Below are 19,769 nucleotides of genomic sequence, written 5' to 3' on the forward strand. Positions count from 1 at the left end.
AGCTCCATTACAACCATGTCCGTTTATTGTTTCCCTAAGTCAAATTTGAGGAACTTCTTTTCGTTATTTTAGCTGCACACTTCAAAATTAAACAAATCCTGTGTGTTGCACAATACTTTTATGGTGATTATTTCCTCTTGAAATATGATAAGTATTGTGAAACTTAGTGGTGGCAGGTGAGGGGTGCAGGCTTAAGGATGGCCATCGACTCCTCACTCTCATTTGCACATTCATCTTAGATACGGGCTGCAGATACGGGCTGCTTTTTCAGAGGTAAAAAAAAAATGGTATCACAGTTGGCCATCATGACAGGAAAGGAATGGTAAAAGTGCTTTCACTGAAACTCCTACTCTGCCCATAAGAAAATGCTTTGTCAGTGTTTGTACTAGCACCAATACTGGGCCCTGACTGTCTTTTTAGTAGTCAATACAAAATAAATGGTGGAATAGTTTTAAGGAAACTTATACGTGGAGTGCGTACACTTGTTAGCAGAGAAAGGTCCAGGCAGAATCCATTCTGTCTCCATGGACTTGTCCCTCACACAACAGTCAAGGAATGGATTGCAGGAGAAATGTTCAGACAGTGAGAGAACAGGGGAATGGATACAGTGCATGACCCTTCCACAGAAACTCTATAAAACCCTGTATAAAATCCACTAGTCCATCACAGACCTGTAGACCATCACAAAGAATGTGTTAGGGTACAAGTAGCAAGAAAGACATCAGCTATATCAGTAAAGTCTGTCTTAAAAGAGACTAAGGAAAGAAACCTCTGACCATGAAAAAAAGCCTGAGCTGCCTGTTCTGCTGTTTCAAGTTGTCACACATGAACAGAGGTTTTTCAAACCTCATCCCACATCTCATTGATTGACACCTGGGCAAATGCAGATGGCAAACAGATTTCCATACACTCACTGACACAAACTGCTTAGTATGCTTACAATGCTTTGTCTTCACCTGGCACATACGCCATCAAAGCAGTTTTACTACTGGTCCCTGCAGCAGATCTAGGTGCTATAAAAACTGACTGCATGTAAAGGGAGTGGGGAAAAGTGAAAGACAACGATAAAGGGATGGTAGAGAGACGGAGGCTGAAAGGCAATACGCAGTTCAAGCATTTGTTATTATCCCAGAAGTGCAATTATAGTAGTCCTCCCCTATTACAGTGGAGCTATGTTATCTCTATGTGTTTGTTGGAGATGAGGCATCACAATTACTGCAGCTGTTTATTGGTAGGCAGGTAGACCTAGTGTGTTACAGCAGCTTGGCCCTGAGGCCTGCTTCCCTGTGTCTGCTTGTCTTCCACTCTCAAAGTCTGTCACTAAGTCGACTTCGTCTCCCACTCATCTTTTCTAGCTTTGTTTACTTTCCCTGAGACAGCAGCAAATGTACTCACACACTTTACAGTCCCTCATCCCTCCAACAATGAGGGACAGTTCATCTGTTAAATCTAAGTAGAAGAGGGGGTTTAAATAGATTTTTTTTTTCTTTTTTTCGTTTATTAAAACAAGCACACATAAAACTTGAAAAAGAAAAACAGTTGAAGTAAGAAGTTTACATACACCTTATCCAAATATATTTAAACTCAGTTTTTCACTAATAATAAAAATTCCCTGTCTTAGGATCACCACTTTATTTTAAGAATGTGAAATGTCAGAATAATAGTAGAGAGAATGATTTATTTCAGCTTTTATTTCTTTCATCACATTCCCAGTCAGAAGTTTACATACACTAAATTAGTATTTGGTAGCATTGCCTTTAAATTATTTAATTTGGGTCAAACATTTTGGGTAGCCTTCCACAAGCTTCCCACAATAAGTTGGGTGACTTTTGGCCTATTCCTCCTGACAGAGCTGGTGTAACTGAGTCAGGTTTGTAGGCCTCCTTGCTCGCACATGCGTTTCAGTTCTGCCCACAAATTTTCTATAGGATTGAGGTCAGGGCTTTGTGATGGCCACTCCAATACCTTGACTTTGTTGTCCTTAAGCCATTTTGCAACAACTTTGGAAGTATGCTTGGGGTCATTGTCCATTTGGAAGACCCATTTGCAACCAACCACGGTTGGGATGGTATTCTTCGGCTTGCAAGCCTCCCCCTTTTTCCTCCAAACATAACGGTAGTCATTATGGCCAAAGTTCTATTTTTGTTTCATCAGACCAGAGGACATTTCTCCAAAAAGTACGATCTTTGTCCACATGTGCAGTTGCAAACCGTAGTCTGGCATTTTTTATGGCAGTTTTGGAGCAGTGGCTTCTTCCTTGCTGAGTGGCCTTTCAGGTTATGTCGATATATGACTTGTTTTACTGTGGATATAGATAATTTTGTACCTGTTTCCTCCAGCATCTTCACGAGGTCCTTTGCTGTTGTTCTGGGATTGATTTGCACTTTTCGCACCAAAGTACATTCATCTCTAGGAGACAGAACGCATCTCCTTCCTGAGTGGTGTGAAGGCTGCGTGGTCCCATGATGTTTATACTTGCGCACTATTGTTTGTACAGATGAACGTGGTACCTTCAGGCGTTTGGAAATTGCTCCCAAGGATGAACCAGACTTGTGGAGGTCTACAATTTCTTTCTGAGGTCTTGGCTGATTTCTTTTGATTTTCCCATGATGTCAAGCAAAGAGGCACTGAGTTTGAAGGTAGGCCTTGAAATACATCCACAGGAACACATCCAATTGACTCAAATTATGTCAATTAGCCTATCAGAAGCTGACATTAACCTTAGGGGAAGTAAACTTCTGACTTCAACTGTACATGTACATTTGTAAATTCATGGAGGATAACACACAAAGTCTATGACTTATTTCCATTGTGGTCCTCTTGTGACAAAATTGCTCGGCAAGATTGGCAACACAGTGTGACACAGTATGGCAGCGAAACATACAGTGGCTTGCAAAAGTATTCACCCCCCTTGGCATTTTTCCTATTTTGTTGCCTCATAACCTGGAATTAAAATAGATTTTTTTGTAGGGGGGTTGTATAATTTGATTTACACAACATGCTTACCACTTTGAAGATGCAACATTTTTAAATTGTGAAACAAACAAGAAATAAGACAAAAAAAACTGAAAACTTGAGCGTGCATAACTATTCACCCCACCAAAGTCAATACTTTGTAGAGCAACCTTTTGCAGCAACTACAGTTGCAAGTCTCTTGGGGTAAGTCTCTATAAGCTTGGCATATCTAGCCACTGGGATTTTTGCCCATTCTTCAAGGAAAAACTGCTCCAGCTCTTTCAAGTTGGATGGGTTCCGCTGTTATACAGCAATCTTTAAGTCATACCACAGATTCTCAATTGGATTGAGGTCTGTGCTTTGACTAGGCCATTCCAAGACATTTAAACCACTCGAGTGTTGCTTTAGCAGTATGCTTAGGGTCATTGTCTTGCTGGAAGGTGAACCTCTGTCCCAGACTCAAATCTCTGGAAGACTGAAACAGGTTTCCTTCAATAATTTTCCTGTATTTAGCGCCATCCATCATTCCTTCAATTCTGACCAGTTTCCCAGTCCCTGCCGATGAAAAACATACCCACAGCATGATGCTGCCACCATCATGCATCACTGTGGGGATGGTGTTCTCGGGGTGATGGGAGGTGTTGGGTTTGCGCCAGACATAGCGTTTTCCTTGATGGCCTAAAAGCTCAATTTTAATCTCATCTAACCAGAGTACCTTCTTTTTTATTTGGGGAGTCTCCCACATGCCTTTTGGCGAACACCAAAAGTGTTTGCTTATTTTTTTCTTTAAGCAATGGCTCTTTTCTGGCCACTCTTCCGTAAAGCCCAGCTCTGTGAAGTGTACGGCTTAAAGTGGTCCTATGGACAGATACTCCAATCTCCGCTGTGGAGCTATGCAGCTCCTTCAGGGTTATCTTTGGTCTCTTTGTTGCCTCTCTGATTAATGCCTTCCTTGCCTGGTCTGTGAGTTTTGGTGGACGGCCCTCTCTTGGCAGGTTTGTTGTGTTGCCATATTCTTTCAATTTTTTAATAATGGATGCCTACCACTCTGGGATGTTCAAAGTTTCAGATTTTTTTTATAACCCAACCCTGATCTGTACTTCTCCACAACTTTGTCCCTGACCTGTTTGGAGAGCTCCTTGGTCTTCATGGTGCCGCTTGCTTGGTGGTGCCCCTTGCTTAGTGGTGTTGCAGACTCTGGGGCCTTTCAGAACAGGTGTATATATACTGAGATCATGTGACAGATCACATGACACTTAGATTGCACACAAGTGGACTTTATTTAACTAATTATGTGACTTCTGAAGGTAATTGGCTGCACCAGATCTTATTTAGGGGCTTCATAGCAAAGGGGGTGAATACATATGCACGCACCACTTTTAATTTCAATTGAATTTTTTGAAACAAGTAATTTTTTTAAATTTCACTTCACCAATTAGGATTATTTGGTGTATGTCCATTACATGAAATCTAAATAAAAATCTATTTAAATTACAGGTTGAAATGCAACAAAATAGGAAAAATGCCAAGGGGGGTGAATATTTTTGCAAGGCACTGTATAAAAAACGAATACAGGAAACACATCTATTTCATTATTGCAGTTACATCGGAGGGAACATTCATATGGGCACACAAGTTTTTAACCTTCTTTTTAAAGCTGCCCAGAGAGGACATCGTTTTTATGGGCACTCTGAGGTTCCTGTATACAAGAAAGCATATTTCCCAGCATTACTCCTGAACCTGTAGAGCACACATTAGCAACACCTGATCTGGTGCTGTGGTTGTGTGCATCCCTAACATGGGGAAAGTTATCAGTCCAATATCTAGGTGCAGAACCATAAATAATCCTGTTAACCAGACCCAGTGTAATCTGGGACACCCTAGCCTCAACAGGCAGCCAGTTGAGTACCTGAAAGTAGCTATATGTGAGTATGTGGAATCACCTTCAATATTACCTTGATCAGCTTATTCTGGGCTATCTGGAGCTTCCCCTTCAGAAGCTTAAATAAGGCCCAAAACCAGAGTAGCGTAGTCAAAATGCCATTGAATCAGGGCAGTGGCTAGTACTCTCATTGAGTCCTTATCAAGCAGCTTGGACATTCTTGCCCAAAACTTGGTCCTAGCATTACATTTCCCTAGCATTTTATTGGCCATGCTCACACCCCCCAAGCTTCCATCAAGGATACAGCCCAGGTAGCTAACAGAGGTTTTTAAAGTAAACGTGGAGGAACTGTGTCACTGACAAATTCCAGCCCTGAAGATCTGACAAGCACTTCCAGGCTCATTCTGGGCTGAAACAATCTAAGCATCTGCTGATTTATAATCACGCCTCAAATGTGTAGTTACATCTTTGAAATGTAGCTTTCCAATCAGTTCCATTTGGTGCTATGACTAGCCTAAGAGCAAGCCATACCTAATGATCAGAAATAATGAGCATTGTAAAGCACTTTCTATCTTATGCCTTCATGCACAAGTTAAACTGAGAGTGAGAGGCTGATTGAAAATGATATTATTCATGATAAGGCACTCAGTCAAGGTCACTGGTGAATGTCACACTAAATGGCGAGTCTTTTGTCTTAACCCCTGATGATTTACTATAGGTCCATGGAGTCTACATCTGAAAGGGCAACTGTATGTGTAGATATGCACATGTGATCTGTGTGTGTGCGTGTGGAGTATATTATCTCCATACACGTATGGTAAGCTCCACCAGCAAACATGTATCATGTGGCTGTGTGGAGCCACTAGAGGGACTGGGGCTCTTAACTGCAGCAGACGGAAAGGTCCCCTCATCCCTCTCTCATTGCAGGTCGTAATGAGAGGGCTGGGCCAGGCTGTCAAAGACCCAGGACCACAGGACATTAAAAGACAAATAAGGCCATAAAACACCTCTATGACTATGCATACTAATCTTTAGTCCGAGTGCCAACTCACTCTGTTTTATGTCTGAATTCATCACAAAGTGCCAGTGCGGCATAAAAGCAGAACTAATACTCTACACTTTCAAGCCCTCATTTGTACTTGAAAGTGTGATAGGACAGTGGGAAGCATACAAATACAATTCAATTTAATTCTAATTCTATGATGGGAACTATGGAAGGAATATGCTGATGCCTGTTCTTGTCTTTGTTGCCAATTCTGGGCTCCTATTGGTTGAGATATCCACATCATCAACATCATCTGCCCTTCAAACCAAATTTCATAAATATTTGACTCATTTTTATCAATAAATGCAATTTCATCATTGGTGCTTGCAGCTAGCTTTCCTTGACAAATGTAAAAAAAAAAAAAAAAAAAAAAAAACTCTCAAGCATTTCTAATGAGTTTTTCTCCTACAATTATTTGATAAGAGCAAACAGTACTGCAGGCAGCGTGCATGATCCAGTACCTGCTCCTGTGAGAGGTGAGAGCTCTCCTGATTACACGCCGCAGTGCTATCCCTCAAAGGGCAACCAGCGTGCAGTGCTGCACAGGCACAACACAGAGAGAGACAGAGAAACACACTCTGGCTGGCTCCCCCAGCCTCCACACCACACCTCCTAGCACAGTCAAGGACGCTACTCCTGTCCTCTCTCAGGCTACAATCACACAGAGTTGAACAGTCATACTGATAACATGAAAAGGTGAAGCAGAGGACTGCTGGACCTGGGCTGGGGGCTCTCTGGTATTCTGTGGAAAACGGTATGATGAGGGAGAGATGACACACAACGACACAAACACACACATGTATATGCATGCAAGCACGCACACACACACTCACTCACCACACTGAGCCCCAGCTGCTCTCTTTGCAGGTAGTCCAGGTTCCTGCGCTCCAAGCTGTCCAGGTAGTGCTGCAGTCTGGTATAGGTGTAGGGGTAGCAGTAGGCAAACTGGTACACATCATCCTCTCGGTCAAAGCAGAAGGCGAAGGACATCACATAGTTCCTCCGATGGTCAGGGCAACGGTAGTAGTACACATTCTTAGCTGGGAGTCTTTGCCTGCAAGGACAGAAGGACATATGATAAAGGATTTACAGTGAATTCATCTCTCATATACAATACAAGAGAATCATTCATATGGTATAAATCTTTACATATTGGAGAAAAAAACGGGGGAAAAAACGTTTTTATTTAACCTTTATTTAACCAGGTAAGTTAGTTGAGAACAAGTTCTCATTTACAACTGCGACCTAGCCAAGATAAAGCAAAGCAGTGCGACACAAACAACAACACAGAGTTACACATGGAAAAAACAAGCGTACAGTCAATAACACAAAATAAAATAAAATACTCTATATACAGTGTGTGCAAATGGCGTGCGGAGGTAAGGCAATAAATAGTCCATAGTAGCGAAGTATTTACAGTTTAGCAAATGAACACTGGAGTGATAGATGAGCAGATGATGATGTGCAAGTAGAAATACTGGTGTGCAAAAGAGAAGATAAGTAAATAAAAACAATATGGGGATGAGGTAGGTAGATTGGGTGGGCTATTTACAGATGAGCTATGTACAGCTGCAGCGATCGGTTAACTGCTCAGATGTTTAAAGTTAGTAAAAGATGTTTAACTTCTTGTCAATAGGGGGAGCTGTTAGCACTATGTTTTCTTGACGTTCCCAAATTAAACTGCCTCGTACTCAATTCTTGCTCGTACAATATGCATATTATTATTACTATTGGATAGGAAACACTCTCTAGTTTCTAAAACCGTTTGAATTATGTCTGTGCGTGAAACAGAACTGGACTTAGAGCAATTTCCCTATGTGGAGTTGAGAATGCAGAATTTTCCAACCTGTTCTCAGACCTGTGTATAACTCTGCCTGTCTTCTATTGGTTGAGATGCACTACATACGCCTTCCCCTGGGTGTCAGCGAATAGAGGGCCTTGAAATGGAGTCTCTAGGCAGATCCGAAAGTCTATAAATTGATTGGAATCAAAGTGTCCGCTCTTTTGATTCTTCGCTCTGACGCAGGGAGGACCTTGGCATGTCGTTTTAGAAGCTCCTGTTTTAGCTCCTAGATATATCCGGCTCTGTTTTTATTCGATATAGGCTTTAAAGACATCATAATCTTGTTATTTTAAACCGAGTTATATCAGTTTATGTCAGTATATTGCGATTTTCGGGTATTTCATTTTCTGGCGTTGTAGGAAGTTGGGTATCTCTCTCTCGCATGCTATTGTTTACTGCTAATTGCAACGTGGAAGATGACTTTCTCCAACCCAGCAACGATTCTTTTGGACAAAGGACACCTATCCCAAGATTCTGATGAGGTCATCAAAAAGTAAGAACTATTTATGCTGATAATTCATTGTTCTGTTGAAAAAAGTCAAATGCATAAGACGCCATTACTTGCAGTGTAGCCTTGCTTTATCGCACGCTGTATTGCGCAGTAACGTTAATTTTAAAAATGTAATTCAGCGATTGCATTAAGAACTAATTTGTCTTTCAATTGCTGTCCAACCTGTATTTTTTTAGTCAAGTTTATGAATAGTTTTCGATAAGAATAGGTGCCTTTCCAAGATGGCGCCGGACAGATTGCTTGAGGATTTGGACACTATTCTCATTGTATAAGCACGATTTGTGCCGCTAAATATGCACATTTTCGAACAAACTCTATATGCATTGTGTAATATGATGTTACAGGACTGTCATCTGAAGAATTCTGAGAAGGTTAGTGAAAAAATTAATATATTTTGGTGGTTTATACGTTATCGCTATTTTTGCCTTGAATCAATGCTGGTGTGTGTTTGCTATTGTGGTAAGCTAATATAACGCTATATTGTGTTTTCGCTGTAAAACACTTAGAAAATCTGAAATATTGTCTGGATTCACAAGATCTGTGTCTTTCAATTGCTGTACGCTGTGTATGTCACGTTCCTGACCTGTTTTCTGTTGTTTTGTATGTGTTAGTCGGTCAGGGCGTGAGTGTGGGTGGGCATTTCTATGTTATGTGTTTCTATGTTGGTAAAGGGGTGACCTGATATGGTTCTCAATTAGAGGCAGGTGGTTTTCATCTCCTCTGATTGAGAACCATATTAAGGTAGGTGGTTTCACATTGTTTGTTTGTGGGTGATTGTTGCTGTGTCTGTGTTTATTGCACCACACGGTACTGTCTCGTCTCATTCGTTCGTTCGTTCTTTCCTGTTCGTGCGTTCTTCATTTTATGTAGTTTGCATGTTCAGGTCAGTCTACGTTGTCTGTTTGTTATTTTGTATTTATCAAGTATAGTTCGGTTCAGTGTTCGTCTTGTCTAATAAATTCATGATGTCTACATACCTCGCTGCACATTGGTCTTCTGATCCCTCTCTCCTCTCCTCGTCTGAGGAGGAGGAATATTACGACGACCGTTACAGTGTATTTTTAAGAAATGTTTTATGATGAGTAATTAGGTAATACACGTTGCTCTCTGTAGTTATTCTAGTCGCTTTGGTGAGAGTTGTGATGGTGGCTGCAATGGTAAACTATGATTTATACCTGAAATATGCACATTTTTCTAACAAAACATATGCTATACAATAAATATGTTATCAGACTGTCATCTGATGAAGTTGTTTCTTGGTTAGTGGCTATTTATATCTTTATTTGGTCGAATTTGTGATAGCTACTGATGGAGTAAAAAACTGGTGGAGTAAAAAAAGTGGTGTCTTTTGCTAACGTGGTTAGCTAATAGATTTACATATTGTGTCTTCCCTGTAAAACATTTTAAAAATCAGAAATGATGTCTGGATTCACAAGATGTGTATCTTTCATCTGGTGTCTTGGACTTGTGATTTAATGATATTTAGATGCTAGTATTTACTTGTGACGCTATGCTAGGCTATGCTAGTAGCTTTTCTACTGATGGGGGTGCTCCCGGATCCGGGTTTGGGAGGTGTTAGAGGTTAAAGTTAGAGAGGGAAATATAAGTCTCCAGCTTCAGCGATTTTTGCAATTCATTCCAGTCATTTGCAGCAGAGAACTGGAAGGAAAGGCGGCCAAAGGAGATGTTGGCTTTGGGGACGACCAGTGAGATATACCTGCTGGAGCGCGTGCTACGGGTGGGTGTTGTTATCGTGACCAGTGAGCTGAGATAAGGCGGAGCTTTACCTAGCATAGACTTACAGATGACCTAGAGCCAGTGGGTCTGGCAACGAATATGTAGCGAGGGCCAGCCGACTAGAGCATACAGGTCGCAGTGGTGGGTGATATAAGGGGCTTTGGTGACAAAACGGATGGCACTGTGATAGACTGCATCCAGTTTGCTGAGTAGAGTATTGGAAGCTATTTTGTAAATGACATCGCTGAAGTCGAGGATCGGTAGGATAGTCAGTTTTACGAAGGTATGTTTGGCGGCTTGAGTGAAGGAGGCTTTGTTGCGAAATAGTAAGCCGATTCTAGTTTTAATTTTGGATTGGAGATGCTTAATATGAGTCTGGAAGAAGAGTTTACAGTCTAGCCAGACACCTAGGTATTTGTAGTTGTCCACATATTCTAAGTCAGAATCGTCCAGAGTAGTGATGCTAGTCGAGCGGGCGGGTGCGGGCAGCGAACGGTTGAAAAGCATGCATTTGGTTTTATTAGTGTTAAAGAGCAGTTGGAGGCCACGGAAGGAGTGTTGTATGGCATTGAAGCTCGTTTGGAGGTTTGTTAACACAGTGTCCAAGGAAGGGCCAGATGTATACAGAATGGTGTCGTCTGCTTAGAGGTGGATCAGGGAATCACCCGCAGCAAGAGCGACATCATTGATATATACAGAGAAAAGAGTCTGCCCAAGAATTGAACCCTGTGGTACCCCCATAGAGACTGCCAGAGGTCTGGACAACAGGCCCTCCGATTTGACACACTGAACTCTGTCTGAGAAGTAGTTGGTGAACCAGGCGAGGCAGTCATTTGAGAAACCAAGGCTGTTGAGTCTGCCGATAAGGATACGGTGATTGACAGAGTCGAAAGCCAGGTCGATAAAGACGGCTGCACAGTACTGTCTTTTATCGATGGCGGTTATGATATCGTTCAGTACCTTGAGCGTGGCTGAGGTGCACCCGTGACCAGCTCGGAAACCGGATTGCACAGCGGAGAAGGTACGGTGGGATTCGAAATGGTCAGTGATCTGTTTATTAACTTGGCTTTCGAAGACTAGAAAAGCAGGGCAGGATGGATATAGGTCTATAACAGTTTTGGTCTAGAGTGTCACCCCCTTTGAAGAGGGGGATGACCGCGGCAGCTTTCCAATCTTTAGGGATCTCGGACAATATGAAAGAGAGGTTGAACAGACAGGGGTTGCAGCATAGGGGTTGCAACAATGGCGTCAGATAATTTTAGAAAGAGAGCGTCCAGATTGTCTAGCCCAGCTGATTTGTACGGGTCCAGGTTTTGCAGCTCTTTCAGAAAATCTGCTATCTGGATTTGGGTGAAGGAGAAGCTGGGGAGGTTTGGGGAAGTAGCTGCGGGGGGTGCGGAGCTGCTGTCCAGGGTTGGGGTAGTCAGGGAGAGTTTGACAGTGATGAGGGGTGGTCGTTTGACCGCGGACCCATATCGGATGCAGGCAATGAGGCAGTGATCGCTGAGATCCTGATTGAAAACAGCAGAGGTGTATTTGGAGGGCAAGTTGGTCAGGATAATATCTATGAGGGTGCCCATGTTTACGGATTTAGGGTTGTACCTGGTGGGTTCCTTGATAATTTGTGTGAGATTGAGGGCATCTATCTTAGATTGTAGGACTGCCGGGGTGTTAAGCATATCCCAGTTTAGGTCACATAGGAAAATGAACTCTAAAGATAGATGGGTTGCAATCATTTCACATATGGTGTGCAGGGCACAGCTGGGAGCTGAGGGGGGTCATTAGCAGGCGGCAACAGTGAGAGACTTATTTCTGGAGAGATTCATTTTTAAAATTAGAAGCTCGAACTGTTTGGGCATAGACCTGGAAAGTATGACAGAACTTTGCAGGCTATCTCTGCAGTAGATTGCAACTCCTCCCCCTTTGGCAGTTCTATCTTGACGGACAATGTTGTAGTTGGGGATGGAAATCTCAAAATGTTTGGTGGCATCCTTAGCCAGGATTCAGACACAGCAAGGACATCAGGGTTGGCGTAGTGTGCTAAAGCAGTGAGTAAAACAAACTTAGGGAGGAGGGTTCTGATGTTAACTTCTTGACGCTATGGGCCAGATTTTTATTTTATTTTTAACCTGTTTGGGCTGCAGGGGCAGTATTGAGTAGCCTGGATAAAAGGTGCCCATTTCAAACGGCCTCGTACTCAATTCTTGCTCGTACAATATGCATATTATTATTACTATTGGATAGAAAACACTCTCTAGTTTCTAAAACCGTTTGAATTATATCTGTGAGTAAAACAGAACTCATTTTGCAGCAAACTTCCTGACAGGAAGTGGAAAATCTGAAATCGATGCTCTGTTCTAGGGCCTGCCTATAAATGTCCTTGATATATATCAGTATACATGCACTTCATACGTCTTCCACTAGATGTCGACAGGCAGTGAGAGAAGAAATGGAGTGTATAACTTGATCTGGGGTCGAATAAAAGCTCTTTGTATGACGTGTCACCAGTTTCCTGTTTTCTGGAGAGCGCGTGAAGGGACCTGGTTTTGCCTTCTGAAAGGCTGTCGTTATAGACGACTAATATCTCCGGCTTTGATTTTATTTGATACATGTGACAATATCATCGTAAAGTATGTTTTTTCAATATAGTTTTATTAGATTATTGAAATTTTTTCGGGACGTTAGGCGTGTTGCTTTGTCTGCGTATGTTCAGGAAGGAGAGCTTTGCGCCACTTTGCTAGCTTTCCGTGCTAATTGACTGGAGAAGAGGACATTCTAAATCCAAACAACGATTGTTCTGGACAAAGGACCCCTTGTACAACATTCTGATGGAAGATCGTCAAAAGTAGGACCCATTTTATGATGTTATTTCATATATCTGTCGTACATGTGTACTAGTAGTTTGCGGCCAGGTTTTGGGCACGCTCTCGCCATAACGTAAACTGCATATCGTAATGAAGTTATTTTTAGAATTCTAACACGGCGATTGCATTAAGAACTAGTGTATCTATCATTTCCTATACAACATGTCTTTTTTAGTTATGTTTATGAATAGTTATTTGGTCAGAATATGTGAGTGTCAGAAAAATATCCGGACGTTGTGGGAAAAAGATGCTACGTTAGCACAATGTATAACCACTGATTTCAGCTCTAAATATGCAAATTTTCGAACAAAACATAAGTGTATGTATAACCTGATGTTATAGGACTGTCATCTGATGAAGCTTATCAAGGTTAGTCAAAAATTATATATCTTTTGCTGGTTTGTTACGATCGCTAACTTTTGCTGCTGGGGAATGGCTTGTGTTTCTGGCTATTGTGGTAAGCTAATATAATGCTATATTGTGTTTTCGCTGTAAAACACTTAAGAAATCGGAAATATTGGCTGGAATCACAAGATGCCTGTCTTTCATTTGCTGTACACCATGTATTTTTCAGAAATGTTTTATGATGAGTATTTAGGTATTTGACGTTGGTGTCTGTAATTACTCTGGCTGCTTCGGTGCTATTTCTGACGGTAGCTGTGATGGTAGCTGCAATGTAAAACTGATTTATAGCTCAAATATGCACATTTTTCGAACAAAACATAGATTTATTGAATAACATGTTATAAGACTGTCATCTGATGAAGTTGTTTCTTGGTTAGTTTGGTTGGTTCTTGGTTAGTTAGGTTGGTTTTGTGCATGCTACCTGTGCTGTGAAAAATGTCTGTCCTTTTTTGTATTTGGTGGTGCGCTAACATAAATATACGTGGTGTTTTCGCTGTAAAACATTTTAAAAATCGGACATGTTGGCTGGATTCACAAGATGTTTATCTTTCAAATGCTGTATTGGACTTGTTAATGTGTGAAAGTTAAATATTTCAAAAAAATATATTTTGAATTTCGCGCCCTGCACTTGAGCTGGCTGTTGTCATAAGTGTACCGACCTCGGGCTTGCAGCCAGAAGAAGTTAAATAACGTTCACAAGGTAAACGGAATATTTCTCAGGCCCATATCGTAGAATATGCATATAATTTACAGATTAGGATAGAAAACACTCCAAAACTGTCAAAATATTGTCTGTGAGTATAACAAAACTGATTTTGCAGGCGAAAACCTGAGGAAATCCACCCCGGAAGTGCATTTTTCTATGTATCCCTGTCCCTTTAAAGGGGTATCAACCAGATTCATTTTCCAATGGCTTCCTCAGGCTGTGACCAGGCTTTAGACATAGTTTCAGGCTTTTATTTTGAAAAATGAGCGAGATTTTTCAAAACGAGTCAGGTGTCCTTTGATTAGTTCCTGCGCGCGAGAGGGATAGCTCGACATTTTCTTTCTCTCTTTTATTGAATAGGTTACCGTCTGGTTGAAATATTATCGATTAAGTATGTTAAAAACAACCTGAGGATTGATTATAAAAAACGTTTGACATGTTTCTACGAACATTACGGATACTTTTTGGAATTTTCGACTGCCTTTCAGGAACGGAACGAGGCTGTGGTTTTCTGAACATAACGCGCAACCCAAATGGCGTTTTTTTGTTATAAAACTAATATTTATCTAACAAAAATAACATTTATTGTGTAACTGGGAGTCTCTTGAGTACAAACATCCGAAGAGTATCAAAGGTAAGCGATTAATTTTATTGCTTTTCTGACTTTCGTGACCAAGCTAATTTAAGGATAACTGTTCTAGCATTGATTGATACACTCACAAACGCTTGGATTGCTTTCGCTGTAAAGCATATTTTCAAAATCTGACACGATAGGTGGATTAACAACAAGCTACGCTGTGTTTTGGTGTATTTCACCTGTGATTGCATGATTATATATATTTTTAGTATTATTTTTGAATCTGATACTTTTTGGAATTTTCTTCTGCCTTTCAGGACCGGAACGAGCATGTGGTTTTCTGACCATAACGCGCAACCCAAATGGCGTTTTTTTTGTTATAAAACTAATATTTATCGAACAAAAATAACATTTATTGTGTAACTGGGAGTCTCGTGAGTGCAAACATCTGAAGATTATCAAAGGTAAGCGATTCATTTTATTGCTTTTCTGACTTTCGTGACCAAGCTAATTTAAGGCTAGCTGTTCTAGCATTGATTGATACACTCACAAACGCTTGGATTGCTTTCGCTGTAAAGCATATTTTCAAAATCTGACACGATAGGTGGATTACCAACAAGCTAAGCTGTGTTTTGGTATATTTCACGTGTGATTCCATGATTATAAATATTTTTAGTATTATTTTTGAATTTGGCGCTCTGCAATTCAGTGGTTGTTTAGGAAAATGATCCCGTAATCGGGATCTGTGCGCCAAGAAGTTAACATGCATTTTTCGGGTTACAGAAGTAAACAAGTGAGAGTGCCTGGGGACACGCAGGGCCTGGGTTAACCTCCACATCACCCGAGGAACAGAGGAGGAGTAGGATGAGGGTACGGCTAAAGGCTATCAAAACTGGTCGTCTAGTGCTTTGGGGACAGAGAATAAAAGGAGCAGATTTCTGGGCGTAGTAGAATAGATTCAGGGCATAATGTACAGACAGGGGTATGATGGGGTGCGGGTACAGTGGAGGTAAACCCAGGAACCGAGTGATGATAAGAGAGGTTGCATCTCTGGACGGGCTAGTTATGCTGGATGAGGTCATCACATGTGTGGGAGGTGGGATAATGGAGGTATCTGAGGCATGTTGAGTGGGACTAGGGGCTCCGTAGCCAACTAAGACAATAATAACTATTCTAAACAACAGTGTGCAAGGCATATTGACATTTGAGAGAGACATAAAGCGAGGCATAAAGCAATCATAGGTGTTGATTGGGAGAGCTAGCTAAGGCAACAACGGGTAAGACAACAACAGCTAATCAGCTAAACAGGTAAAATGGCAATGAATGGGCAGAAAGGGTCGGTTAACTACACACAGGGTCTGAGTTAGGGCCGACAGATAAACAAAAATAAACAAAATGGAGTACCGTGATTAATGAATAGTCCAGCAGGCATCAGCTATGTAGCCAAATGATCATAGGGTCTAGTGAACAGCAATAGATGGAACAGGAAAGCCGCGGGGTAGTAGTGACTACGCTGGCACGCGGGAGACACAGCGTTTAAAGTTAGCAGGCCGGGGTAAGTAGAAGCGTCTGCTCAGACATCCGGCGAAGGCCGGTTGAGGGCACTCAGGATGGAGTTAAGTCGGCGGACCAGTCGTGGTGGTACGGCGGTGTGCCGTGTCGACAAAGGGTCCAGACCAGATAGCGAAAGAGGTTTTTGTAGTTGTAGTAATTTAGTTTGCTAGCCGGGAGATGTGCCTGGCTCGCGGCTAACTGGTGCTAGCTTCGGGGCAGGGGCGTAGCAGCGATGATCCGATGCACAGGTCCAGAGCTTATGGCAAGGATCCGGTGGAGTGGTGCATTCTAGCCGTGTTGGGGTAGAATCCGGAAGGCATCGGCTGAGTAGCCGGGTGATCACAGAGTAGGCCGGGAGGTGGGCCTGGCTCAGGGCTAGCTTCGGGGCTGGGTCACTCGGTGGCAGCTAGCTAGCTGTGATGATCAGGAGTAATGGTCCAGGGTTTACGGCAGGAATCCGGCGTTGTAGTGGAGAAAACAGTCCGATGCTGGCAAGTATTATCCAAGCTAAAAAAACATCTGGTGTCTGTGCAGAAGGAAAGACCGCTATCAGTGGCTAACAATGGCTAAATAGCTAGTAGCTAATTAGCTGGCTAGCTCTGATGGAGGTTCTGGCTAGGTCTAAAAAAAATAGCGGCTCCGTGTCACATTGGGTGAGGCGGGTTACCGGAAGGTATATTTAATAAAAAAATGGAAGAGATTAAAAATAAATTGAAATATATACAAAAAAGATGAAAAATACAAAAGTACAGGAGAGGACGACAAACCACATCTGCACTGCTACGCCAAGAACCTTTCTCCTGATCAGGGGTTGATCACCGATTATAATGGGACTTTTTTTTATTCTTACAGATTTTTGTCTATAAGGTCATTGGTACCAATGTGAGTGCATGGACCAGTCAGTCCCTCCAGGGTTTCGCAGCAGTTTTTTGTGATAGTTGTGGGCAAAAATGCAGGATTTTCCTGCGGCAATTCTGACATTTTGCATGGCAATATTCAATGATTTTGTCCAAATTGTCAAAACAAAAATGCACTGCCGGAGGAAAATGTGGCTTGATTGAAAATGTTATGCCGAAAGATCCCATGATTGGTTAAAATTGCAAACCCTCTTTTTGTAGTGTGATGATCAGACAGTTTTATGCGCTAATATTGTGAACATTTGACTGTTTTATGCTGTAATAGTGTAATGATTGGTCAAATTTGCAAGCCCTCGTGTAATATGAGGGCAATTGTTGATTTTGCTCAAATGTATTGTGATCGCAGAATCACAAAATCCTACAGGGACTGACCAATGGATATTTCTAGTCTTACTATCATCCGGTCATGCCAACGGCTGAAAGGACAGAGTGATCCATGGGCCTTAGGTAGCGATCAATGAGAAATATGACACTACCGCATCCCCTACAGGCTCTCAGTTTACTGCTTTGCTCTGCTCTATTCCTCTGCCTGCTTCTACATCTCTCCTGTTCACTGGGATTCATCTCCCTGAGTTGCATTCCAAACTAACTGGATTAAGCAGTAAATAAAGGAGGTCATTTCATACAGGCTAACAAATAATGGTACAGCCTAGCTGAATGAGTGTCTACGCAGCTGATAACTGCATATACAGCTGTGCACATGCACATCAAAACTCTGACAGAAAGGAAATGTGAGAGAAAAGGTGTTGGGGAAGACAGGGAATAACGAGCCACAACACATGCTGGCAGAGGAGAAGAAGAAAATCTTTGGAAAATGCAAAAACGGAAAGACACTGAGCTAAGGCCACAGAGAGGAGGACAGGAGGGAGAGAGAGAGGGTAAGAGAGTGAGGAGGAGGGAGATATAAGATAAGGAGAGGATGAGAAGGAGGAGAGAGATCAGAGGCTGTGATGGTAGGCTGCTGGCATCTCTCCTGTAGGAGCAGGATCAGATGGAGATGCTATCTGTGTCTGATAGCAGCCTGCCGTCCTGAACAGCCCGTCTGATAAGCAGAAGGAGCAGGCAGCCTGTCTCAAATAAACCTGGGACTCACTGACCCCCCTCTCAATAAACCCCATACTCTACTGTATATCCTCTCAACTAGGGATGGGCAGAGGGGGGGAAAGGCTGTTGTTTTTAATGCAGCTACAAAGTGAAACACGAAATTAAAATGAAAAAAAATGAGCCTAGTTTGGTAAGGCAAATGAAAGAAAGGGGAAGAAGGCCAAGCTGATTATTCCACTGGTAGAGGAGAAAGAGTTCCTATCTCTGTGTGCCTGTCTCAGCAGAATACTAATGCAGCCACCCCGCCCTGCCTCATGCCTGGCTGAAGGGAAGGAGGGCGAGAGAGGGGAGTGAGAGAAGAAGGGCAGTGAGCAGTGCTGGCCTGCCCCCTGGACCCCTCCTACCTCCAGAGCAGGCTCTTATCCAGTGTCTGCAGAGCCCCAAGGCCGGCTGCCTGGGTGGGTGTCTATCCCACATCAGTGCACTGCATCCTACAGGGCATTAGGGGACCGACGAGCTTGTCAACAATAGTACTGGGCACAGGCCCAAAAACATACACCACACATACATATATATGCATGTGCTCAACAAGCACCGTGAAGAGGAGAACAGGGAAGCAATAATGAAAAACTTATCTTTGAAGAATTTCTAAATGTTCCATACTTGTTTGATCTGCTTGTGTAATCAAATATATGTATACTCAGTGTGATATCTTGGTTTCATGGCTCATGCAATTACCTTTGATTACAATTACATATATGACCTTTTATTTAAATCAAAGGGTTTCATTAAAATCAACCATATTGGTTTATTGTTGGATGAAAAATGTGTTTATGTTGGAGATGTGTTTGTCCTGGTAATGTGAAGAAGAAGACAAAGACGAATTACGCACACATGAACAAACACACACACGTACACGTGCATGATAGTTTGTGTCAGGAGGTCCCAGGTGTTTTGTCTTCTCCAGTGTTTGTCCAGAGCTGAGATCAGGACCTCCTGCTGCTCCCTGCACACCCAGGAGGCGTGGCAGGCTGAGAACAGGGGGGCAGCTGCATTACCCTGTCACACCCCACACCGCTCAGTTAATGAAATAAGATGATACTTTATTTATTTATTTGTTTGTCATTATCCAGCCATGCAGCTCTCCTCTGTACCATTTGACCTTGTTGGCTACTGATTGAGCGAGGCTTTGCTATTGATTTGAATTACCTGACAGGAATTTACTGCTGGCCATCCCAGGACTGCTTTACTGTTATTGGCCAAAGAAAATAGCGTTGAGTCTTCCTCTGGAGAGCAGCGATGCAGAGGCTGCTGTCCCCCTGGTTTATATCTCGGCAGTAGCTGCCCCCGAACGGCTGCTGGCAATTTGTTTTATCTAAATGATGCCGCCCCATGCGTCTCGTACTTCAGGATGTGGTACAGTGCCCCCATTCCCAAACAGATTTATCGCTGCATGTGGCTCAAAAAAAGCTGCCCCCGGATAATAATATGCACACGTCGTTTCACAATTCAGTGCTGCGGCAAACACACACTCACACACACGCCCCAAACACATTCTACACCACAGAAAGCTCCATCCTGGAGCTCAAGGTCATCAACTGAACAAGGGCTGTAAGACAACAACACAACTTCTATACAAGAGCAGGCATACAGGAAGATAAGAAAAACTAAACTCTCTGCTTGAAATTCCTTATGTGATAACATAGCTGCCCCAGCAGAATCCCGGTCA

At 42.4% G+C, this 19,769-nt stretch overlaps 1 protein-coding gene across 1 annotated transcript in view; it reads right to left on the bottom strand.

Moving 5' to 3' along the window:
- LOC120052067 (cytosolic carboxypeptidase 6-like) overlaps positions 1–19,769 on the bottom strand; it is a gene marked incomplete at its 3' end in the record, with an annotated part of 465,946 nt that overhangs the window by 158,789 nt on the left and 287,388 nt on the right. Inside the window, exon 5 of the mRNA XM_038998928.1 lies at positions 6,720–6,936. Coding sequence (XP_038854856.1) covers positions 6,720–6,936 — 217 coding nt within the window. The remainder of the gene's footprint in view (positions 1–6,719; positions 6,937–19,769) is intronic.

The sequence above is a fragment of the Salvelinus namaycush genome, chromosome 8 (assembly GCF_016432855.1).
Source record: "Salvelinus namaycush isolate Seneca chromosome 8, SaNama_1.0, whole genome shotgun sequence".
Classification (NCBI taxonomy): Eukaryota; Metazoa; Chordata; class Actinopteri; order Salmoniformes; family Salmonidae; genus Salvelinus; species Salvelinus namaycush.